The following is a 25,315-nucleotide window of genomic DNA, read 5'->3' on the forward strand; positions in this document are numbered from 1 at the left end:
TCTTGGCTCTCTACAACCTCCACTTCCCAGTTTCAAGCAATTCTGCCTCAGCCTCCCAAGTAGCTGGCACTACTGACCTGCACCACCACACCCCACTAATTTTTGTATTTTTAGTAGAGACAGGGTTTCACCATGTTGGCTAGGCTGGTCTCAAACTCCTGAACGCAAGTGATCCTCCTGCCTCGGCATCCCAAAATGCTGGGATTACAGGTGTGAGCCACCGTGCCCAGCCAGTATGATTCAATTTATATCAACTTTTTGGAGGCTGGGTGCAGTGGCTTGCGCCTGTAATCCCAGCACTTTGGGAGGCCAAGGTGGGTAGATCACTTGAGGTCAAAAGTTCCAAGACCAATCTGGCCAACATGGCAAAACCTTGTCTCTACTAAAAATACCAAAATTAGCCTGGCATGGTAGCACATTCCTGCAGTCCCAGGTACATGGGAGGTGGAGGCACAAGGATCACTTGAACCCACGAGGTGGAGGTTGCAGTAAGTGGAGATCACACCACTGCACTCCAGACTGGGTGACAGAGACAGATTCTGTCTCAAAAAAAATTAAAAATAGCCGGGCGCGGTGGCTCAAGCCTGTAATCCCAGCACTTTGGGAGGCTGAGGCGGGTGGATCACGAGGTCGAGAGATCGAGACCATCCTGGTCAACATGGTGAAACCCTGTCTCTACTAAAGATACAAAAAATTAGCTGGGCATGGTGGCACGTGCCTGTAATCCCAGCTACTCAGGAGGCTGAGGCAGGAGAATTGCCTGAGCCCAGGAGGCGGAGGTTGCGGTGAGCCGAGATCGCGCCATTGCACTCCAGCCTGGGTAACAAGAGCGAAACTCCGTCTCAAAAAAAAAAAAAAAAAAAAAAAAAAAAAAATTAAAAATGTGACTTGGGTTTCTAAGGATTCCCAGCATGTCCTCATAGGTGAAGACCTCCCGATGCATGGAGATGTAGGTGCAGTGGAGAGCATATCCACAAAATAGAGATGAGGCTGTTGGGATGCTGGAGATTATGTGACAACTTATGAGTGGCACACAGCCACAAACAGAATCGGGGCTGGATGCCCATTTCTTCATTCAACAAATATTTACTGAGCACCTACAATGCCTCAAAACCTGTTCTAGAATCTAAGCCCTGGGGTCGTAGCTATGACCTCAGTAAAAAAACCTCCAGTGCTCTAGTGATCTGGCCGTGGACGTGAAGGCAAGGACAGAGACCAGGAGGATAATGAGGCTAGAGAGCTCTGGCCCACCACCCCAGGACTGGCAAAGACTCCAGACCTCCTAATGTTCTTTCTTGGAGGAAGGAGCAGTGTTTGATTTGGTCAAGAGGCCAAGAATGAAAGAGGATAAACACGAGCTGGCTGGAAATGAGGCTGGCTGAGGGCAATGCTGTTGGCCTGAAGACTCAGAGAGCTGGGCTGCCTGCAAAAAAAAAAAAAAAAACACTCAGGGAGCAGGCGTCCAAGATTCACACTTGGGGAAACTACAACTCCCAGCGTGTTCCGCGGCCACCCGAGCGGGCGTCATGTGATCCATGCTCACGTGTCTCCGCAGCCGGCTCGCGAAAGAAGACCCCAAGGTAAGTGGCCGGAGACGGGCTCTGGAGGGTGGAAGCGTTAGATCCCCGAGGACCCTGGAGCCTCTCAGCCCCCGCCACCGCGGCGTAGCTCAGGCCCTTTCCCTGCAGGGCTCCGGATACCCGCGTCCTCGCTTCACGCCCGTCCCTCTGTTGAGCCTGCTCTGCAGCGCCTTTGCCCAGCGGGTTTCCACCTAGTCGACTCTAGGCTAGGATCCAGTCCCGGAACTCCTCCCCAATTTACGCCACTGTAGCCCTCCCGCCTCGTTCCAGGCCTGGGAATCGCCCCGCTCCCCATCCCCGGCCTCCTGGCCCGGGTGCACCCTGGCCCATCTCACAACGCAGCACACTCCGGTTGAGATCTGAGGGGCCTACATCTCTGGCCTCAGCATGTGGGCATCAGGCTTATAGTCTGGCTCTACCCACTGTGACCTTAGTCTAACCTCTCCCTCCTGGGCCTGTTTTCCTATCTGATCTGAGGCTCCAGTCCATGAGTAAGCGTGAGAGCTGTTCAGTTTCCTCCAGCTCTGCTGAAGCCAGCACAGACGTAGCCCAAACTCTTCCCTCTGCTGACAGCAAATTTTAGGCAGTCTTGAGAAAGAAGAAATTCGGGCCAGAGAGGGAAGTGAGGAGAATCAGATCCCAGACCTTTGGGGAGAAGGAGCAACCTCCTCTGGCACAGCCCATCTTGGAGAAAGAGCAGGTAAGATGCAACAATGGGCTGAGTAATTTGTTAGTGAGCAGTGGGGATGCTGAGAGATCTTGGACAAATGCAGAGTAGTGGGACCACTCAGCTTCTGAGTTCCATGAGAACCCCAGCCTACATTCTCGTGTGGGTGGCAGGAGAGGCTGGCAGAAGGTGCAGGACTTGGGCAGGGGTGCCCAAGGGAAACATTTTGGTTGGAGAGTCAGGAAGCCGCACCAAGCCTTCTGACCTTGGACGAATCACTCTGTAGACCTCTGTCTGTGATGTGAGCAGGGGGAAGAGGTGGTCACAGCTCTGGCAGCGCTCACTTTGCAGGACTCTTTGTCTAGCTACACTAGAAGCCTGGGAGTCCCAAGACTCTGCCTTCACTGCTCACTGCTTTGATTTGCTGAGTTGCTGACTAGGTGACAGGATTCGTAAGAGGAAGAAACCCTGTAGCATCTGACAGATCTTTCTAGGTTTGGAGCCAGCAGAGGAATGTTTCCTTTGTTGCCGTGTCCCTTGGTTCCATGCTTGATGACAGATGTCTGAAAGCACCTAAACTTTCCCCCTTTCCCTCTCATGAGTGGATGGTCCCCAGCTTTGTTTGTCTATCATTAGAAGGAGCTATGGGAGGTAGCCCAAGGGGTCTTGTTAGCCATTCTAAACCCCAGTGGGCTGAAGGCATCAGAGAGGATGGCCCAGTGGTAAGGGCAGTCGTTATGGTTAAATCTGCCCTTGGCTGGGCGCGGTGGCTCAAGCCTGTAATCCCAGCACTTTGGGAGGCTGAGGCGGGTGAATCACGAGGTCGAGAGATCGAGACCATCCTGGTCAACATGGTAAAACCCCGTCTCTACTAAAAATACAAAAAATTAGCTGGGCATGGTGGCACGTACCTGTAATCCCAGCTACTCAGGAGGCTGAGGCAGGAGAATTGCCTGAACCCAGGAGGCGGAGGTTGCCGTGAGCCGAGATCGCGCCATTGCACTCCAGCCTGGGTAACAAGAGTGAAACTCCGTCTCAAAAAAAAAAAAAATCTGCCCAGTTCCCTTTTCTTCCCTCTGGGCTTATAAACCAGGCCAGATGTTATGGCTGTAACATCTTAAGCCACATCTCTGTGGCTTATGCCTGTAATCCCAGAACTTTGGGAGGCCACAGCAGCAGGATTGCTTGAGCCCAGGAGTTCCAGACCAGCCTGGGCAACATAGTGAGACCTCCTCATCTCTACAAAAAATTTTAAAAGTTGGCTGGCCACAGTGGCTCACGCCTGGAATCTCAGTACTTTGAGAGGCCGAAGGGGGGGTGGATCATGAGGTAAGGAGTTCGAGACCAGCCTGGCCAACATGGCAAAACCTCATCTCTACTAAAAATACAAAAATTAAACGGGTGTGGTGGAGGGCACCTGTAATCCCAACTACTCAGGAGGCTAAAGCAAGAGAATCACTTGAACCCAGGAGGTGGAGGTTGCAGTGAGCCGAGATTGTGCCATTGCACTTCAGCCTAGGTGAGAAGAGCAAGTCTCAAAAAAAAAAAAAAAAAAAAAAATTAAAAAGTTAGCCGGGCGCAGTGGCTCAAGCCTGTAATCCCAGCACTTTGGGAGGCTGAGGCGGGTGGATCACAAGGTCGAGAGATCGAGACCATCCTGGTCAACATGGTGAAACTCCGTCTCTACTAAAAATACAAAAAATTAGCTGGGCGTAGTGGCTCGTGCCTGTAATCCCAGCTACTCAGGAGGCTGAGGCAGGAGAATTGCCTGAACCCAGGAGGCGGAGGTTGCGGTGAGCCGAGATCGCGCCATTGCACTCCAGCCTGGGTAACAAGAGCGAAACTCCACCTCAAAAAAACAAAAAAACAAAACAAAACAAAAAAAAAGTTAGCTGGCTGTGGTAGCACACGCCTATAGTCCCAGCTTCTCAGGAGACTGAGGTAGGAGGATCACTTGAGCCCAGGATACTGAGGCTGCAGTGAGCTCTGATTGTGCCACTGTACTCCAGCCTGGGCAACAGAGTGAAACCCTATCTCTAAATAAATAAAAGATTAAACCAGGGAGGGATGAGTGGAGTCTAAAATGGAGTTTTCTATGAGTATGCTGGAATCAGGACTCAGGAATGAGGAGACTATAGGAGAAGGATTCTTTGGGTGATACCCAGCTAATAGCAGTCTCTGGGGCAGACTGCCCTGGCTCCTCCCTGCCCCCTTAGTCCCTGCCCTTGTAGTCTGGCCATCTTCCGGCTCTTCCTCCCATTAACTATCCCAGGGCCTCTGTACCCATTGTTACCTCCTGGCCAATAGCACCAGGCTCTGATTTGGTTTGTTTGTTTTGAGATAAAGTCTTAACTCTGTCACCCAGGCTGGAGTGCAGTGGCATGATCTGGGCTCACTGCAACCTCCGCCTCCTGATTTCAGGCAATTCTCCTGCCTCAGCCTCCCTCGTAGCTGTTATTAGAGTTACGTGCCACTGCACCCAGCTAATTTTAGTATTTTTACTTTACCTTTTTTTTTTTTTTTTTTGAGACAGTGTCTCACTCTGTTGCCTAGGCTGGAGTACAGTGGTGTGATCTCAGCTCACTGCAACCTCCGCCTCCCAGGTTCAAGCAATTCTCCTGCCTCAGCCTCCTGAGTACCTGGATTACAGGCATGTACCACCACACTGGGCTAATTTTTAATTTTTAGTAGAGACAGGGTTTCGCCATGTTGGCCAGGCTGGTCTCGAACTCCTGACCTCAAATGATACGCCTGCCTCAGCTTCCCAAAGTGCTGCGATTACAGGTATCAGCCACCTTGCCCAGCCAATTTTTGTATTTTTAGTAGAGATGGGGTTTCACCATATTGGCCAGGCTGGTCTCAAACTCCTGACCTCAGGTGATCTGCCCACCTCGGCCTCCCAAAGTGCTAAAATTATAGGTGTGAGCCACCACACCTGGCCCAGGCTCTGTTTTTGATCAGTGTTCTGCTCTCTGCTTGCTTAGGGCCGGAGAGTCTCAGGCATGGTGATGGTGGGCAACATGGAAAGGTCATCTGCAGAAATAACAGCAGCAGTGACCATTTATTGAGTGGTAAACCCTTACTGATATTAACAAACGCCCCACAGGAACATATGATGTAAAGGCTTAGACGGGTGAAGTGACTTGCCCAGCGTCACACAGATCGGCAGTGGAGGAGTCAGGATTCTTACCGCAGAGCCTACTCAGAAGCCCAGATCATAGCCCTGTCCAGGGCTGCTCTCGATCTAGGGATGGACTTGATTCTTTAGGACCATCTTTTCTCTGCAGGTCTCAGGCTACAAGCTGAACCTTGAGAACACTGAAGGTCCTTTTTCAGGGCTGGGCTCCTCAGAGCCTTTCAAGATTCTTGGAAGAAAAAACTACATCTCAACTGTATACCCAGAAAGCAAAAAGAACCATTCAGGTGATAAGCCTGTTATCTGAGTTCAGCCATGCCCAAGGTACCATCTTGGACCCAAGAGTAGGGCAGATACAAACAGATGGATGCCCTACAGTCAGACAAGCCTGGGTTTGAATCCCGGCTCCACTATTGACCACTGTATGACTGAGGTGTGAGTGGTTATCCCCTCTGGGATCCAGCTTCTTCTTTGGTAAAATGGTGACTGTCATGTCTACTTTTTAAGAGTACGTTGAGGATTGAATGATAAAGCATTCCATAGCCACAGCAATAGTGGTTTATAGTAATAAACAGCACTGCATGTTTGACACTGGATCCTTGTAATCTAGCCCAGGAGAGCAAGCCTAGTGACCAGTGAGCTGCTAGCACAGGAGAGAGTACTGAGAAGAAACCAGCCTGAGTGGTGCTGGGGTCCTACAGGGCTCCAAGAATTGCTCATTGAGTGTCCCAGGAAATGGGGAAGAAATAGGACCCAAAAGGGTGGCTGGCAAAGGAGTTGGGAGCATTCCAGGCATGGTGTGGAATCATTGTTTTCCTGAAGACACAAACATGACAGGCATGGCCGGGGCGGGGTTGGGGGTTGTCATGTGGTAGAAGTCACATGGGAGAAGAGTTGAGAATTGGCCTGAATTTTGAAAGGCCTCAAAAGCCACAGAATTTAGGCCCCCTGGCCACTGGGAGGCATGCTGGACTGTAATATGTCGAATCCCAGTTCTTGGTGAGGGGTCTTTTTTGGACCCTGTGGGGTGGAAACAGGCTGGGAAGACAGACAGATCTTGATCCAAATCCTGCTGTGCAATTTGCTAATATATGACCTTGGGTGCATGATGGAATCGCTTTGAACCTTTTGACCACAAGACCGTCATAAGTCTTGAATGAGATAAGGTCTATCCATGACACACCTGCCCGATGCGGGGCCTCTCACTAGTGCTGATATGTTCATACCCGTTTTATGTCAACATCTAACTGACACTGTGAGTCTGTATGTTTGAAGCAATCCTGATTTGCACCTGCTCTGTTTCTGTGTCTGTTTCCCTATACTCTGGCACCTAGTGCACTGTCTGCACACAGGTATACCTGGGTTTGGATCCTACCCATGTGATCTTGGGAAAGTTAATTCACCTTTTTGGTCCCCAGTTCCCCCATCTCAGGATAACAGCAGTGCCTGTCTTTGTCCCATCTAGGTTCAGAAGAGTGCTGGGCTAACAGCTCCAAACAAGTGGCTGTTGCTCGGCTGCCTGGGGCATGTGGTTGTAAGGCAGAACCCACAGACCTTTCAGGAAGAGGGCTCTTGGGGCCATGGCCCAGGTCAGCATCAACAGTGACTACAGCGAGTGGGACTTGAGCACAGATGCCGGGGAACGGGCCCGGCTGCTGCAGAGTCCCTGTGTGGACACAGCCCCCAAGAGTGAGTGGGAAGCCTCTCCTGGAGGTCCGGACAGAGGCACCACTTCCACACTTGGGGCCGTCTTCATCGTCGTCAACGCCTGCCTGGGCGCAGGGCTACTCAACTTCCCAGCAGCCTTCAGCACTGCAGGGGGTGTGGCAGCAGGCATTGCACTACAGATGGTGAGTATACTGGCCGGGAGGGCAGAGGTGCAGTTCGGGTGGGCGCTTTGCCTCAAAAGGGAGGCTTTGGGTCAGGGATGGCCAGAAAGGGATACACACACCGCTCTCCCCGACTCACACATGGCAGACATGACTAATCTAATCTGGTATTCTTTCCTCTGACCCAAATGAGGCTTCAAAAGCCTTGCTAACAATCAGAGGAATTTGATCATCAACTACATATCTAATTTTTTAGGCATAACATTGATTTTTTTTTTTTTTTTTTTTTTTGAGACGGAGTTTCGCCCTTGTTACCCAGGCTGGAGTGCAATGGCGCAATCTCGGCTCACCGCAGCCTCCACCTCCTGGGTTCAGGCAATTCTCCTGCCTCAGCCTCCTGAGTAGCTGGGATTACAGGCACGTGCCACCATGCCCAGCTAATTTTTTGCACTTTTAGTAGAGACGGGGTTTCACCATGTTGACCAGGATGGTCTCGATCTCTCGACCTCGTGATCCACCCGCCTCAGCCTCCCAAAGTGCTGGGATTACAGGCTTGAGCCACCGCACCTGGCGCGGCATAACATTGATTTTGTGGCACGTTTAAAAAGAGGGCCCTAGGCCGGGCGCAGTGGCTCAAGCCTGTAATCCCAGCACTTTGGGAGGCCGAGGCGGGTGGATCACGAGGTCGAGAGATCGAGACCATCCTGGTCAACATGGTGAAACCCCGTCTCTACTAAAAATACACAAAATTAGCTGGGCATGGTGGCGCGTGCCTGTAATCCCAGCTACTCAGGAGGCTGAGGCAGGAGAATTGCCTGAACCCAGGAGGCGGAGGTTGCGGTGAGCCGAGATCGCGCCACTGCACTCCAGCCTGGGTAACAAGAGTGAAACTCTGTCTCAAAAAAAAAAAAAAAAAAAAAAAAGAGGGCCCTAGGCCGGGCGCGGTGGCTCAAGCCTGTAATCCCAGCACTTTGGGAGGCCGAGGTGGGTGGATCACAAGGTCAAGAGATCGAGACCATCCTGGTCAACGTGCTGAAACCCCGTCTCTACTAAAAATACAAAAATTAGCTGGGCATGGTGGCACGTGCCTGTAATCCTACCTACTCAGGAGGCTGAGGCAGGAGAATTGCCTGAACCCAGGAGGCGGAGGTTGCGGTGAGCCGAGATCGCGCCATTGCACTCCAGCCTGGGTAACAAGAGCAAAACTCCGTCTCAAAAAAAAAAAAAAAAAAAAAAAGAGGGCCCTTATCTTTTAGAGCTACATACTGAAATGTTTACTGATGAAATGTTATGATAGCTAGCTTGTATTGGCTTCAAAATAAATGCAGAGTGGGAGGGGAGGAAAATGATGAAACAAGTTGGCCATGCATTAATCATTTTTGAAGTTGAGTGACAGATACATGCCAGTTCTTTATACCATTCTCTTTACTTTTTTTTTTTTTTTTGAGACAGAGTCTTGCTTTGTCACCCAGGCTGAAGTGCAGTGGCCCAATCTTGGCTCACTGCAGCCTCTGCCAACTAATTTCAAGCAATTCTGCTGCCTCAGCCTTCCAAGTAGCTGGCATTACAGGCACCCACCACCACGCCAAGCTAATTTTTGTATTTTTCGTAGAGATGGGGTTTCACCATGTTGGCCAGGATGGTCTCAAACTCCTGACTTCAAGTGATTCTCCTGCCTTGGCCTCCCAAAGTGCTGGGATTACAGGCATGAGCCACCATGTCTGGCCTATTCTCTTTACTTTGTATGTTTGCAATTTTTCACAAAACTTTTGGTTTTTTGTTTTGAAACAGAGTATCACTGTGTCACCCAGGCTGGAGTGCAATGGCATGGTCTCAGCTCACTGCAACCTCCACCTTCCAGGTTCAAGCAATTCTCCTGCTTCAACCTCCCAAGTAGCTGGGACTACAGGCACATGCCACCATACCCGACTAATTTTTGTATTTTTAGTAGAGATGGGGTTTCACTATGTTGGCTAGGCCGGTCTCAAACTCCTGACCTCATGCTCTGCCTGCCTCAGCCTTCCAAAGTGCTGAGATTACAGGTGTGATCCACCACGCCCAGCCAAAAATGTTTTGTTTTTAAAGAAAATCTCAACTCAGCATCCTCTAGCAGTCTCTTAAAATTTTCCTTGTGAGATTTGCCAAGCCCGGTTTGGGCACTGGCCCAGTCAGTGCTAGGCAAGCCCAGGGTGGCCTCTGCTGCCAGACCTTTTCTACAAGCTCTCGTTCTGCCTCTGCCTGCAGGGCATGCTGGTTTTCATCATCAGTGGACTCGTCATCCTGGCCTACTGCTCCCAGGCCAGCAATGAGAGGACCTACCAGGAAGTGGTGTGGGCTGTGTGCGGCAAGCTGACAGGTGTGCTGTGCGAGGTGGCCATCGCTGTCTACACCTTTGGCACCTGCATCGCCTTCCTAATCATCATCGGGGACCAGCAGGACAAGAGTGAGCTTTTCCCTCAGTTCCTACCCGATCTCTTCGTATCAGCCCCAGGGATCCTGGGGTGGAAGGAAAAGGCACTGAACACCTCTCCAGAACTTACCTGGGCCCAGCATTCATCTGGGAATCCTCCCTCCACGCAGAGGGAGGTCCTGCGGCCCAGCAGAGCAGGAGAGCCACACCCTGTGGTGGCCTGGCCTGACATTTCCTCCTTCCTCCTTGTGCAGTTATAGCTGTGATGGCGAAAGAGCCGGAGGGGGCCAGCGGCCCTTGGTACACAGACCGCAAGTTCACCATCAGCCTCACTGCCTTCCTCTTCATCCTGCCCCTCTCCATCCCCAGGGAGATTGGCTTCCAGAAATATGCCAGGTTTGGAGGCCCCAGCCCGGGTCATACAGAAGCTGTGATCCTGGGCAGCTGTAGACCCAAAGGCTGCTGTGGAATGCTGCTCCTCCATGTCACCTCACCTTGGGGAGTAACAGTAGGCAAGGCAGGGCAGACCAGGGCTTGCAGGGTTTCAGATGAGACCACCCTTTTCTGTCTCCATCACAGGAGACAGCAGCCTTTTGCATCCGTGAGAGATTCAGTTCTAAGTGTCCTTTCAAAGAAGGGACAGGTGGTATCTGGGCATGTGAAGGCAGCCTCCTGAATTTCCCTGGGAGGAAGGGATTTGGGTCTTTGAGATTGTCAGCATGGCAGTATCTTACATGTAGCTTGGCATGAAGCGAGGAGACTGGCTTCCTGTCTCAGTGTCTGGAAAGCTATGGGATTCTAGGCCTCCCAGTCTGTAAGTGAAGGGGCCATGCTCTGGTTTCTCCAAGGCTCCCATAAATGTTGACACACATGTGTTTGTGCTCTCAACCCTCGTACCTCTGGCGTCTTGTAGTTCTCAAAGGCCAGGCTCAGAGGATGGGCTGCCCACAGTCTCTGCCAGGGCTGGGCTGCCTGATTCAAGCCCCAGGTGTGCTTTGGAGCCCTGCTCTCTGCACTATCTCTGAGCCATGGAGCTGAACCAGCACTTCCTGATGGCCAGAGATGCTAACTGGGTCTCCTGTTGGCTGGCCAGACCCCTCCTAGCTGTGACAGGTTTCTCAGCCATTTCCTGAGTCTTTGCTTGGCATAATCCCTAGTTCGTTCAGTGGACACTTGTGGTCACTAGAGCTGAGGGTGGATGTCCCTAGGGGTGGAATCAGATAAGAGGCAGCTAGGGATGAGGACACTTAGTCTCTCCTTCCCGGCAGCTTCCTGAGCGTCGTGGGTACCTGGTATGTCACAGCCATCGTTATCATCAAGTACATCTGGCCAGATAAAGAGATGACCCCAGGGGACATCCTGACCAGGTGAGGGTGAGGGCCCTGGGAGACATGGGGAAGAAGCTGCCACTTGGGCCCCAGCAGGTGCTGGGTCAGGAACCAGAAGGCCACACAGGTGCTCTTCTCAAGGCTCATGAGCTCACTGGGGCTGACTGATCATTGTAGGAAGAAAGAAAGAGCTCCTGATCTCTTGTTACTGGAGGGAAGAGCAAGAATCAGAGACAGGAGGCACTTTGCCAACCACATCCAACAGATGAGCCAGTGTGAGGCTGGGCCTTGGTTGTGAAGGAACCTGAGGGTGAAATTGCCCATTTTTCCAGCATGTGCTTATCTTTGAGGGTGAATTTATCTTTTTTTTTTTTTTTTTTTTTTTTGAGACAGAGTTTCGCTCTTGTTACCCAGGCTGGAGTGCAATGGCGCGATCTCGGCTCACCGCAACCTCCGACTCCTGGGTTCAGGCAATTCTCCTGCCTCAGCCTCCTGAGTAGCTGGGATTATAGGCACACGCCACCATGCCCAGCTAATTTTTTGTATTTTTAGTAGAGACGGGGTTTCACCATGTTGACCAGGTGGTCTCGATCTCTCGACCTTGTGATCCACCCGCCTCGGCCTCCCAAAGTGCTGGGATTACAGGCTTGAGCCACCGCGCCCGGCTGAATTTATCATTTAAAAAAAAAAATTGGCTGGGTGTGGTAGCTCACGCCTGTAATCCCAACACTTTGGGAGGCTGAGACGGGTGGATCACCTGAGGTCATGAGTTTGAGACCGGCCTGGCCAACATGGTGAAACCCCATCTTTTTTTTTTTTTTTTTTGAGACTGAGTTTCGCTCTTGTTACCCAGGCTGGAGTGCAATGGCGCGATCTCGGCTCACCGCAACCTCCTCCTCCTGGGTTCAGGCAATTCTCCTGCCTCAGCCTCCTGAGTAGCTAGGATTACAGGCATGTGCCACCATGTCCAGCTAATTTTTTTTGTATTTTTAGTAGAGATGGGGTTTCACCATGTTGACCAGGATGGTCTCGATCTCTTGATCTTGTGATCCACCCGCCTCGGCCTCCCAAAGTGCTGGGATTACAGGCTTGAGCCACCGCGCCCGGCCCGAAACCCCATCTTTTTAAAAAAAAATTAAAATAGGCCAGGTGCAGTGGCTCAAGCCTGTAATCCCAGCACTTTGGGAGGCCGAGGCGGGTGGATCACAAGGTCAAGAGATCGAGACCATCCTGGTCAACATGGTGAAACCCCGTCTCTACTAAAAATACAAAAGTTAGCTGGGCATGGTGGCACATGCCTGTAATCCCAGCTACTCAGGAGGCTGAGGCAGGAGAATTGCCTGAACCCAGGAGGCGGAGGTTGCGGTGAGCCGAGATCGTGCCATTGCACTCCAGCCTGGGTAACAAGAGCGAAACTCCGCCTCAAGAAAAAAAATTAAAATAAATTTTTTTTAAAAAAGTTTCCCTTTTTTTTGAAAGGAGCAAACCAGTAAAGCCAAAGTCCTAGTCCTGGAGCCAGGAATTCTGGATTTTGGTCCCGGTGGGGGCTTTTCTGAGCCTCAGTTTACTGGCCTGGGACATGGAGATATCTTTTCTCCGTTTCCAGACTTCTGTGGGTCGAACATATAAAATGCCAGTTGCTGGAGACCATGGTGAGAGACATGAAGAGTGAAGGTGTGGGGTGGGTTGGTGGCTCTGAGGGGTCCCAGGTGGCAGCACCTTCTGTGTTTGTTCACAGGCCGGCTTCCTGGATGGCTGTGTTCAATGCCATGCCCACCATCTGCTTTGGATTTCAGGTGCCAGTGCCAGTTGCAAGGTCCCTGCTGTGCCCTTTAGGTCACCCCACCCCGGGATGGAACCCAGGCAGGGTGGAGAAAATCCTGTGGGGAAGGATGAAACAGGGGCCTCAGGACTTGCCCCTTGTCCCTGGGGTCTTTGTTCCCAAGGTACCTGGGGTCTTTGTTCCCAAGGTACCTTCTTCTGGAAACTGGGGATGAGATCATTTCCCCACCATGACCATGCCCTTCACCTGGACAGTGCCACGTCAGCAGTGTGCCCGTCTTCAACAGCATGCAGCGGCCCGAAGTGAAGACCTGGGGTGGAGTGGTGACAGCTGCCATGGTCATAGCCCTCGCTGTCTACATGGGGACAGGTGAGTGCTCCCCTCCTAGGGCTGGGACTAGAGTGCTTTCACTTCCACAGGAATCCCCAGGTCCTGGGGCCCAGCTTTCCTGGGAATAGCCTTGTATTCCCAGCATGACTTGCACAGGCATTGGCTGGAACTTGGCCTGCCTGGGGCCTCCCCATTTATCCATTCATTCACCAGTTCTAAGCTGGTGACTAGGAAGTGCCAGGAACTGTTCCCAGCCTCGGGGATGCCATGGAGATAGATAGGCCTGGTCTTGCCCTCATGGAATTGGCATTATTATTGGAGAGACAGTCATGCAGGAGTAATTAGGGAATCAGTAAGGAATTCCAGTGGCTGGGTGGATTACAGGCTCACGCCTGTAATCCAGGCACTTTGGAGGCCAAGGCAGGTGGATCACCTGAGGTCAGGAGTTCAAGACCAGCCTGACCAACATGGTGGCACGTGCCTGTAATCCCAGCTACTCAGGAGGCTGAGGCTGGAGAATTACCTGAACCCAGGAGGCAGAGGATACGGTGAGCTGAGATTGCGCCATTGCACTCCAGCCTGGGTAACAAGAGCGAAACTCCGTCTCAAAAAAAAAAAATGGCCAGGCACGGTGGCTGATGCCTATAATCCCAGTACTACAGGAGGCCAAGGTGGGCAGATCACCTGGGGTCAGGAGTTTGAGACCAGCCTGGCTAGCATGGAGAAACCCCATCTCTACTAAAAATACAAAAATTAGCTGGGTGTGGTGGCAGGTGCCTATAATCCCAGCTGCTTGGGAGGCTGAGGCAGAGAATCGCTTGAACCCAGGAGACAGAGGTTGTGGTGAGCCGATATCGCAATACTGCACTCCAGCCTAGGCAACTAGAGCAAAACCCCATCTCAAAAAAAAAAAGGCCCTGGCCGGGCGCGGTGGCTCAAGCCTGTAATCCCAGCACTTTGGGAGGCCGAGGCAGGTGGATCACGAGGTCGAGAGATCGAGACCATCCTGGTCAACATGGTGAAACCCCGTCTCTACTAAAAATACAAAAAATTAGCTGGGCATGGTGGCGCGTTCCTGTATTTTTTTTTTTTTTCTTTTCTTGTGCGTGCCTGTAATCCCAGCTACTCAGGAGACTGAGGCAGGAGAATTGCCTGAACCCAGGAGGCGGAGGTTGCGGTGAGCCGAGATCGCGCCATTGCACTCCAGCCTGGGTAACAAGAGCGAAACTCCGTCTCAAAAAAAAAAAAGGCCGTGGCTCACACTTTGGGAGGCTGAAGTAGGAGGATTGCTTGAACCCAAGAACTCGAGCCCAAACTAGGCAACATAGCAAGACCCTGTCTCTGCAAAAATTTAGCTGGGTGTGGTGGCATCTGCCAGTAGTCCTAGCTACTTGGAAGGCCGGGGTGGGAGGATCACTTGAGCCAAGGAGGTCAGGGCCGCAATTAGCCATGATCACAATACTGTACTCCAGTCTGGGTAACAGAGCAAGACTCTGTCTCAAAAAAAAAAAAAAAGGGCCGGGCGCGGTGGCTCAAGCCTGTAATCCCAGCACTTTGGGAGGCTGAGGCGGGTGGATCACGAGGTCAAGAGATCGAGACCATCCTGGTCAGCATGGTGAAACCCCGTCTCTACTAAAAATACAAAAAAAATTAGCTGGGCATGGTGGCGCGTGCCTGTAATCCCAGCTACTCAGGAGGCTGAGGCAGGAGAATTGCTTGAACCCAGGAGGCGGAGGTTGCGGTGAGCCGAGATTGCGCCATTGCACTCCAGCCTGGATAACAAGAGTGAAACTCCGTCTCAAAAAAAAAAAAAAAAAGAAGCCGGGCGTGGTGGCTCAAGCCTGTAATCCCAGCACTTTGGGAGGCCAAGGCGGGTGGATCACGAGGTCGAGAGATCAAGACCATCCTGGTCAACATGGTGAAACCCCGTCTCTACTAAAAATACACAAAATTAGCTGGGCATGGTGGCACGTGCCTGTAATCCCAGCTACTCAGGAGGCTGAGGCAGGAGAATTGCCTGAACCCAGGAGGCGGAGGTTGCGGTGAGCCGAGATCGCGCCATTGCACTCCACCCTGGGTAACAAGAGCGAAAACTCCGTCTCAAAAAAAAAAAAAAAAAAGGAAGGAAAAATAGGACAGGGCGATGTGAGAGAGTGCCTGGGGTGGGGGTCGTTGTGATGGACTAACAGGAAGCATTCTCTGAGGAAGAACAGCTAAGCTGAGACCCAAATGATGACAAATGGCAGCCTGAAGCTCTGCCAGACAGAACAGTCAGTGCCAAGGCGCCGAGGTGGGAATGCACTGGGCAAGATCAAGATCGGAAAGCTGGGGGCTGCAGGGCTTCCAGCGAGGGGGGATATGAGAAGTCAGGGAGGGAAGCATCTGACCAGAGGACCAACTCCAGCTCTCAGCCTCCCTCTAAGCATCCGGAGCTGCTGTAGCAGCCTCCCAGCTGATGTTGCCCCTAGGAGGACACCTCACTGCCCTCCCAGGGTTGCCTTGACCCAGCCCACCTGTCCCTGCCCACAGGCATCTGTGGCTTCCTGACCTTTGGAGCTGCTGTGGATCCTGACGTGCTCCTGTCCTACCCCTCTGAGGACATGGCTGTGGCCGTTGCCCGAGCCTTCATCATCCTGAGTGTGCTCACCTCCTACCCCATCCTGCACTTCTGTGGGCGGTAAGCCCCTCCCACTCCCCAGGGCGCCTCCAAGCCCCTGTGAGCCCTTCCAATGTGGTCCTTTGGCCTTGTGTGGACCCCATCCTGTAGAAACTGAAGCATGTAGAAAAGAGTCAGTGCAGCCGGGCGTGGTAGCTCCCACCTGTAATAACAGCACTTTGGGAGGCTCAGGTGGGTGAATCACGAGGTTAGGAGTTCAAAAGCAGCCTGGCAAGATGGTGAAATCCCATCTCTACTAAAAATACAAAAATTAGCTGGGCATGGTGGCTAGTGCCTATAATCCCAGCTACTCAGGAGGCTGAGGCAGAGAATTGCTTGAATCTGGGAGGTGGAGATTTCAGTGAGTCGAGATTGCGCCATGGCTCTCCAGCCTGGGTGACAAAGTGAGACTCTGTCTCAAAAAAAAAAGAGTTGGCGCCTAGGATGGGCCCCTATGTATCCCAGGCCAGGTCTCAGAAGTCCCCTTTGTCCCAAGGTCACAAGAACGTTCCATGAGTCCTGTAAAAATCTATCTAGGGCATGGTGAGGTGGCTCATGCCTCTAGTCCCAGGACTATGGGAGGCTGAGGCAGGAGATCACTTGAGCCCAGGAGTTCCAGACCACTTTGGCAACCTAGTAAGACCCTGTCTCTACACAGAATAAAATACATAGCCAGGTGTGGTGGCATACTCAGCCACTTGGGAGGTTTAGGCAGAAGGATGGCTGGAGCGCAGGACTTCAAGGCTGCAGTGAGCTGAGGTTGCACCACTGCATTCCAGCCTGGGTGAGACAGCCAGACCCTGTCCCAAAAACAAAACAAAAGAATCTCTATCCAGATCCTTTCCTGAGCTCTCACATGGACACCCAGCCCTTTGGAGACCCCAGGCAAAGTGCTAAGCTCTCCACATTCACCGTCTCCTCTAGTCCCCGTGGTAAACAGGGTGCTGGTGGCCCATTTTACAGAAGAGGAAACTGAGGCTTTCCCTGCAGGAATGGGGCTTTCCCCGAAGTCTACCCAGTTAGGGGTCTGGCCCCTGTGAGCTAGAGGTGGGGGCCTGCTAGCAGGGACACCTCTAAGCCCCTCTTGATGTGGGCAGGGCGGTGGTGGAAGGCCTGTGGCTGCGCTACCAGGGGGTGCCAGTGGAGGAGGACGTGGGGCGGGAGCGGCGGCGGCGAGTGCTGCAGACACTGGTCTGGTTCCTGCTCACCCTGCTGCTGGCGCTCTTCATTCCTGACATCGGCAAGGTGATCTCAGTCATTGGAGGCCTGGCCGCCTGCTTCATCTTCGTCTTCCCAGGTGCGGACCCCTGGCGCCCCATCTCACAGCTCCATGGCACAAACTCCCAGGGCCTCCCTAGCCTCAGCCCCCTACCTGTTCATAACATGCAAGAGAGAGTAACCACCAGCACTAATTGGTCCTCCACCTCGCCTGTGTGCTAGCCCCTGTCCAAGCACTATCTCCTGGAAAGAAGGTGTGGTTCTGATCTCCAGTTTACTGATGGCAAGTGGGACTCAGAAAGGGCCACTGACTTGCCTAGCACTTAACAATCTCAACTAGTAACAAACTTTTTCCATCCCACGCTCTCTGGGTCCAGAGTCTATTATCTTAACCCTTCATTCAACTGTCTGCTGCCCCCTGACTATTAGGGGTCTAGCTGCTTCAGCCCATTACAGCCCAGAGGGTAGTGGGGTCTAGGAGTGGCACCCTGACACAGACATCAGGGGACGTGGGTTCCAGACACAGATCTACCGCCAGATATCTGGAGAACTGTCCTGTCTGTCCAGCCCTGAGTTTCACCCTTACCCAGCTTATTTCTATCCAGGAAGCCACCTTCAAAGCCCCAGCTACTTTGCTTGGATCAGGGGAATCAGATCTTCTGAAAAGTGTACTAGGAAGACCCCTGGGATTGGGTCACCACTGAGTCAACATTCAGTGCCATCCCTTTAGCTCTGAATCTAGCATGCTGCCCAGCGAGTCTTGTCCGATACTGGCCTGTCATGGGAAGGCAGATGCCAGACCTCCCCAGGTGGATGTGGTGTGGGGGCAGAGGTGGAATCTCTAGAAGATGGGCCTTTCTCTATCCAGCACTGTTTCTTGGGAATGTGGGAGGCTAGGAGGGAGGGAGCCCTCTCCCCTCACAAATGCACATGGCCACTTCTTCTCTTCTAGGGCTGTGCCTCATTCAAGCCAAACTCTCTGAGATGGAGGAGGTCAAACCAGCCAGGTAAAGCAGGGCCCAGCCCTTGGTCCTCTTAGGGAGGCACTGGATTGGAACATGGCTTTGTGGGGGCCTTAAAATAGGCAAAAATCACAGGCTTGTGTACCGAGAAATCATGGGTTTTTGTTTTGTTTTTTAAGATGGAGTCTCACTTTGTCACCCAGGCTGGAGTGCAGTGGCATGACCTCAGCTCACTGCAACCTCCACCTCCTGGGTTCTAGCAATTCTCCTGCCTCAGCCTCTGGAGTAGCTGGGATTATGGGATTACTGGCACCCGCCACCATGCCTGGCTAATTTTTGTATTTTTCGTAGAGACAGGGTTTCACCATGTAAGCCAGGCTGGTCTCAAACTCCTGACCTTAGGTGATCCTCCCATCTCCGCCTCCCAAAGTGCTGGGATAACAGGCGTGAGCCACTGCACCCAGCTGGGTTGCTGTTTTTAAAATACTTTTAAAAATTGAGTAGCGTGCCGGGCACAGTGGTTCAAGCCTGTAATCCCAGCACTTTGGGAGGCCGAGGCGGGTGGATCACAAGGTCGAGAGATCGAGACCATCCTGGTCAACATGGTGAAACCCCATCTCTACTAAAGATACAAAAAATTAGCTGGGCATGGTGGCACGTGCCTGTAATCCCAGCTACTCAGGAGGCTGAGGCAGGAGAATTGCCTGAACCCAGGAGGCGGAGGTTGTGGTGAGCCGAGATCGCGCCATTGCACTCTAGCCTGGGTAACAAGGGCGAAACTCCGTCTCAAAAAAAAAAAAAAAAAAATTGAGTAGCGTGCTAGTTGTTAACAATTTAAACATTAATAAAGGGCTTAACAGAAAAAGATGGAAGTCCATCTTCCCCCACAACCCTCTCACCCCAACATCCCTTCTCCTGAGATAGCTCCATGTTACCAGTATGGTCTGTGTCCTTCTCGAGCACTTCTGTACATGTGTGCATGTCTGTGTGCACGTAGCTATGCAGGGCTACGTGTAGCCTGCATAGGGTGCAGGGCTTTTGTTTTGTTTTATGAAAAATGGTTTCAGCCAGGTGCGGTGGCTCATGCCCATAATCCCAGTACTTTGGGAAGCCCAGGTGAGTGGATCACCTGAGATCAGGAATTTGAGACCACCCTGGCCAACATGGTGAAACCCTGTCTCTACTAAAAATACAAAAAATTAGGTGGGCATAGTGGTGGGCACCTGTATTCCAGCTACTCGGGAAGGTGAGGCAGGAGAATCACTTGAACCTGGGAGTCAGAAGTTGCAGCTGAAATCACCCCATTGCACTCCAGCCTGGGAGACAAAATCGAAACTCCGTCTCAGAAAAAACGGTTTCAGGTTCAGGTTTAGCTTTCCTGTTCTAGTCCCTTTGTTCCAGTTTCTAGTCAGGTCTCCACCCCTTGCAGTTCCATACCACGTTCAAACAGGTTTTCTTAAAGCTCTTACCCCACCTTTCTCAGCCTACACTCCCATTGCCTCAGACCCAGACCCGCCTCCCCAGCTCCTGTAATTTGTCCCACACCCTCTGTAATGATCCCCTGCCCTTCAACAGGACCTGGCTCCTGGGCTCCTCTCCGCCCTTTCTGGCTATCAGCTCTTTCTAGCCTCCTCTTCCATATCCCTCCACTGACCAATGCCAGTGCATACCAATCTGCTTTTTCTGGGCTTAAAATCAGTATTGTATAGACTCAGTTAATTCTCTTACCTTCCCAATGCTTGTTCTTTTTCCCTCTTGTCTAGGTGATGAGCTCAGAGAGTCCCCCACCCCCTGTCTAGGAGTAGAACAGTAGTTACTGATTGAAGTAACTGACATGCTTTTTTTTTTTTTTTTTTTTTTTTGAGATGGAATTTTGTTCTTTTTGCCCAGGCTAGAGTGCAATGGCGTGATCTCAGCTCACCAATCTCTGCCTCCCAGGTTCAAGTGATTCTCCTTCCTCAGCTCCCGAGTAGCTGGAATTACAGGCACATGCCACCACACCCAGCTAATTTTGTTTTTTTGTTTTTGAGACAGAGTCTCGATCTGTCACCCAGGTGGAGTCGTGCTCTGTCACCCAGGCTGGAGTGCAGTGGCGCGATTTTGGCTCACTGAAACCTCCACCTCCCAGGTTCAAGTGATTCTTCTGCCTTAGCCTCTCGAGTAGCTGGGACTACAGGCATATGCCCCCACGCCTGGCTAATTTTTTGTGTGTGTGTTTAGTAGAGATGGGGTTTCACCATATTGGTCAAGCTGATTGTGAACTCCTGACCTTGTGATCCACCCGCCTCAGCTTCCCCAGGTGCTGGGATTACAGGCGTGAGCCACTATACCTGGCCTAATTTTGTATTTTTAGGAGAGATGGGGTTTCACTGTGTTTACCAGGCTGGTCTTAAACTCTTGACTTTGTGATCCACCTGCCTCAGCCTCCCAAAGTGCTGGGATTACAAATGTGAGCCACCATGCCTGGCCAGTTTTTTTTTTAATTTATGGACAGCTTGAAGGCCAGGGGAAAAAAAAGATAGTTTTGATCTTCAAAGGCCATATACAAAAACAAGGACTGAGCTTCCCCTCAACACTGTTTCACTGTTATTCTTTCCAAGACAGGGTCTCACTCTGTTACCTAGATTGGTCTTGCACTCCTGCACTCAAGCGATCCTCCTGCTTCAGCCTCCCAAAGTGCTGGGATTACAAGCCTGAGCCACTATGTCTGGCCTGCCACTTGCTTTTTTTTTTAACTTAACTGCATCAATATTAGAATATCTGCAGCTTTTAAAAACATTTATTTATTTTTGAGGGGCCGGACACAGTGACTCACACCTGTAGTCCCAGCACTTTGGGAGGCCAAGGCAGGCAGATCACAAGGTCAGGAGATGGAGACCATCCTGGCCCTCATGGCGAAACCCCATCTCTAAAAAAAATAAAATATTTTTGAGATGGAGTCTTGCTCTGTCACCAGGCTGGAGTGCAGTGGTGCAGTCTCGGCTCACTGCAACCTCCACCTCCTGAGTTCAAGCAATTCTCCTGCCTCAGCCTCCCAAGTAGCTGGGGCTACAGGCGTGTGCCACCATACCTGGCTAATTTTTTATACTTTTGGTAGAGATGGTGTTTCACCATGTTGACCAGGCTGGTTTCAAACTCTTGACCTCAAGTGATCCACCCACCTCGGGTTCCCAAAGTGCTAGGATTTATATATGTGAGCCACTGCACCCAGCCTATTTTATTTTTTTAAAGAAGATTGAATGGCAGAGTCTTAGGAGACAAAAAAATTAAAAATTAAAAAAATTTTGGCCGGGCGCGGTGGCTCAAGCCTGTAATCCCAGCACTTTGGGAGGCCGAGGCGGGTGGATCACGAGGTCAAGAGATCGAGACCATCCTGGTCAACATGGTGAAACCCCATCTCTACTAAAAATACAAAAAAATTAGCTGGGCATGGTGGCTTGTGCCTGTAATCCCAGCTACTCAGGAGGCTGAGGCAGGAGAATTGCCTGAACCCAGGAGGTAGAGGTTGCGGTGAGCCGAGATCGCGCCGTTGCACTCCAGCCTGGGTAACAAGAGCGAAACTCCATCTCAAAAAAAAAAAAAAAAAAAGAGATCGAGACCATCCTGGTCAACATGGTGAAACCCCGTCTCTACTAAAAAAAAAAATACAAAAAATACAATTTTTTTGGCCAGGCACTGTGGTTCACACCTGTAATGCCAGCACTTTGGGAGGCCAAGGTAGGTGGATCACTTGAGGTCAGGAGTTCAAGATCAGCCTGACCAATGTGGTGAAACCATGTCTCTACTAAAACTACAAAATTAGCCATGCATGGTGGTACACGCCTACAATCCTAGCTACTTGGGAAGCTGAGGCAAGAGAATCACCTGAACCCAGGAGGCGGAGGTTGCAGTGAGCCAAGATTGTGCCATTGCACTCCAGCCAGAGAACAATATTGGAGAGTGAAACTTTGTCTCTAAAACAATTTTTTTAGAGACAGAGTCTAACTTTGTCTCTAGAGTGGAATCTCTAGACTACAGTCTCCAGTCTAGAGTGCAGTGGTGCAGTCATAGCTCACCACAGTCTCAACTCCTAGGCTCAAATGATCCTCTCATCTCAGGCTCCCAGGTAGCAGTGACTACAGGCATGCACCATTATACCCAGCTACTTGTTTTACCTTGTTGCGCAGGCCTGTCTTAAACTCCTTGGCCTCATGAGATACCTTCATTCAAATCCTGGCATGATGTGACCAATCAGTTACTCCTATTAAATTTTGGTCGGCCGGGCGTGGTGTCTCACGCCTGTAATCCAAGCATTTTGGAGGCCAAGGCGGGTGGATCACCTGAGGTCGGGAGTTCAAGACCAGCCTGACCAACATGGTGAAACCCTGTCTTTAAAAATATATATATATATATATATATATATTGGTCTTCTTACCTGTGGACTAGGGACAATGTACCTGGCCCCACATACCTTCAAAGTGAAGTCTTTGGGAAGTAGGAAGTACTCTACCAACAGGAGAAGTGGGATAATTAAGGAAGTAACAGTTTTATATTGAAGTCTCAGTCATGGGATGGGGTGACTGATCAGACCTCTCTCACCCTGTTCTACAGCTGGTGGGTGCTAGTCAGCTACGGAGTCCTCTTGGTCACCCTGGGAGCCTTCATCTTCGGTCAGACCACAGCCAACGCCATCTTTGTGGATCTCTTGTCATAACCACTGCCTCCCAGGGAATACATGGCCTTTGCCATTGGTCGCAGGAACCCATCGCTTAGAGCTATGGGGCCATTATTAGTCCACGATCATTCCAGCTGGTGGGATGACATTTGGACATCCTCTTCCAGGGCCTGGGGCAAACTCAGGCCCCATACCTCTGGACAGCTCATCCCAGTCCCCTTTCTGCTCCCCAGTCCTGGCAGTGCCGTGGATGGTGGCAGGAAATCTCACGTCATAGAGGAACCTTCCTCCTCTCCCAGTTCTCAGCTTCTCCATGCCTGAAATCCATGGGTGAAGAAAGTCAGTAGATCCCATAAGGAAGAATCCAGTCTGACTTCCCTCTGGAGAACACTATGGACAGAAGGCCACTGTCCTCCACAGAGCACCCTGTCCTGAGTAGGAGCTGTACTCATTACCCCAGGGTCAGTGGTAGCTTCCTCTGGAATCTGGCAGTTTCCAAAGGTAGCACTGAAGTCATACAAATGCAGTCAGATAGATTCAGGCCTTGTCCACCTTCCTGGGCCTCCCCATCAAGAACCTGTCAGCCTCTTTCCCATAGCCAACGGACATTTCCCAGGCCTGTCAGTCTCTTTCCCATAGCCAATGGACATTTCCCAGGCCTTGTGGAGCCTCACCCTGTCTCTTTCACCAAACCTGATGGTCCAGGCTGTGTATCCTTCTCCTCCTCCATCCCCAGACATCACCAGGTCTAATGTTTACAAACGGTGCCAGCCCAGCTCTGAAGCCAAGGGCCGTCCCGTGCCATGGTGCTGTGAGTATCCCTCCGTTAGCTTTCCCCGTAAGGTCGTGGGGGGTCTGCTTTTCTGAGATGGGCCCTTCTTTTCAGAGGCTCCAGGGCGGGTGATGGAGAAGGCTGGGAACCTTTCAGACCCTCTCTGTGGGTTAGGCTGGTCAGAATCAGGGTGTACCTCTCTGACACCTTTTTCAGTGATGGTTTCGCTTCTCCCTGCCTCCTTCCCCACCAACCCTAGCCTGACTACCCAGAGACTTAAAAAAAAAAAAAAAAAAAAAAAAAAAAAAAAAAAGGCAGGACCAGGCGCAGTGGCTGTAATCCCAACACTTTGGGAGGCCAAGGTGGACAAAGATTTAGCCAGGTATGGTGGTGGGCACCTATAATCCCAGCTACTTGGGAGGCCGAGGCAGGTGAACCACTTGAACCCAGGAGGCAGAGGTTGTAATGAGCTGAGATCACACCATTGCACTCCAGCCTGGACAACAAGAGTGAAACTCCATCTCAAAAAAAAAAAACAAAAAGGAGGCCGGGCACGGTGGCTCACGCGTGTAATCCCAGCACCTTGGGAGGTCAAGGCAGGTGGATCACAAGTTCAAGAGATCAAGACCATCCTGGCCAACATGATGAAACTAAAATACAAAAATTAGCTGGGCATGGTGGTGCATGCCTGTAGCCCCAGCTACTTAGGAGGCTGAGGCAGGAGAATTGCTTGAACCCAGGAGGCAAAATGCATTGAGCCGAGATCGCGCCGTTGCACTCCAGCCTGGCACCTGGCAACAGAGAAAGACCCTGTCTAAAAAAAAAAAAAAAAAAAGCAGCTGGGTTGTCACTGATGGGCAACATTGGAGCCTGCCACACTGGCCTGGAAGTTTCCCTTCCAGTCTGGATCTTGTTTGCTCCTTCCTTCCCCCTCACCCCATTACCTCTTCACCTCCCATCCCATTTCACTGTGTAGCTCAGTCTCTGCCATGCACATAACTGGGGGCAGAGGGGACTCTCTCGTCAGCCTCCTTAGCAACACACGTCCATCAGGCCTGGCCTCGGCGGCCAGCCACATTGATGTCAGACTGGCATTGTTACCCCAGGCAGGGTGTGGAGATACGCTATCTCCCCACCTCCCACGCCACCCCACACTACATTCCCGTTTTGACCACCTCAGCCCCTCAGTTACCCCCTCTCACTTTGGCCAATCCCAGGCACCAGTCAGGCTTCCTCCTCCACCTAGAGCCCCTAGCCTTTCCTTGACCCCTCTTCCCTAAAACCTCTGTACAGGGTACGAGAGGGAGTCCCTGCCCAGCCTCCCACCACTCAGGGCAGGCTGATCTAAGAAGCAGAAGCTGGTTGGAGGCTGGCGGGCTTCTATCCAGGCCCCAGACGGATAAGCTGCCTTTTCTCACATCCCCTCTTGGTGCCTGATCTTCTCTGCCCCCGGGGCCAGACCCACTGTGCTGTTGTCTTCTGTCAGCCTCCGGCACAGCCCCAAGCTCTGCCAGCACCTGCCCTGACAGGGCCAGGAGGACAGCCTGGTGAGCAGGACTGCAGTTTTCCAGTGCTGTGTTTCAGGGGTTGGGGGATGTTAAGGGAATCATTGCGCCAGTCGAGAAAAGGAGCTGGAGCCGGGCGCTGTGGCTCACGCCTGTAATCCCAGCTCTTAGGGAGGCAGAGGCAGGAGGATAGCTTGAGCCCAGGAGTTCAAGACCTGCCTGGGCAATATAGCGAGACCCCGTTCTCCACAAAAAGGAAAAAAACAAAAAGACAAAAAAAAAAAGAAAAGGAGCTGGAATCTGACCTCTTGGTCTAACCTCAGGAGCCCCTCCGTTCTCTCCCCACCCTCCCTGTCAGGGTACTTCACTGTTCATTTTCTATTTGTGCGTACTCGGGGAAAGGGAAGATGGTTAATAAAAGGGATTTGTGCTGCTGAGCTCTGTCCAGTGTCTGCTCCTGGGGACAGAGTTCAGGCTACTGCCAG

The 25,315-nt window shown here is 51.6% G+C and overlaps 1 protein-coding gene across 3 annotated transcripts; it reads left to right on the top strand.

The window, feature by feature from the left end:
* The first annotated feature begins 302 nt into the window (after nt 1-302).
* Nucleotides 303-25,267, top strand: SLC38A7 (solute carrier family 38 member 7). 3 transcript variants are annotated; one of them, XM_074402153.1, is made up of 13 exons: nt 303-1,580; nt 2,154-2,280; nt 5,535-5,670; nt 6,849-7,233; nt 9,457-9,655; nt 9,877-10,018; nt 10,891-10,989; nt 12,689-12,746; nt 12,988-13,102; nt 15,593-15,740; nt 16,817-17,016; nt 17,890-17,944; nt 22,490-25,267. In XM_074402153.1, exons 4-13 carry the CDS (start codon nt 6,964-6,966, stop codon nt 22,590-22,592), a joined length of 1,389 nt encoding a protein of 462 aa, XP_074258254.1. In that variant the 5' UTR covers nt 303-1,580; nt 2,154-2,280; nt 5,535-5,670; nt 6,849-6,963; the 3' UTR covers nt 22,593-25,267. The 3 variants fall into 3 exon arrangements, with proteins under 3 accessions (XP_074258254.1, XP_010329681.1, XP_010329680.1); XM_010331378.3 differs by lacking the exon at nt 5,535-5,670 and having other exon boundaries at nt 304-1,580; XM_010331379.3 differs by lacking the exons at nt 2,154-2,280; nt 5,535-5,670.
* Nucleotides 25,268-25,315: the final 48 nt, after the last annotated feature.

Source organism: Saimiri boliviensis, chromosome 1 (genome assembly GCF_048565385.1).
Source record: "Saimiri boliviensis isolate mSaiBol1 chromosome 1, mSaiBol1.pri, whole genome shotgun sequence".
Lineage (NCBI taxonomy): Eukaryota > Metazoa > Chordata > Mammalia > Primates > Cebidae > Saimiri > Saimiri boliviensis.

What these genes read in the sequence shown, in the direction of transcription:
- SLC38A7 (XM_074402153.1), top strand. Translation starts at nt 6,964, where the DNA reads ATGGCCCAGGTCAGCATCAACAGTGACTACAGCGAGTGGGACTTGAGC. An exon ending in CAGGCATTGCACTACAGATG is followed by an intron (nt 7,234 to 9,456) that starts GTGAGTATACTG and finishes CTCTGCCTGCAG; the next exon opens with GGCATGCTGGTTTTCATCAT. An exon ending in CCATCTGCTTTGGATTTCAG is followed by an intron (nt 12,747 to 12,987) that starts GTGCCAGTGCCA and finishes TCACCTGGACAG; the next exon opens with TGCCACGTCAGCAGTGTGCC.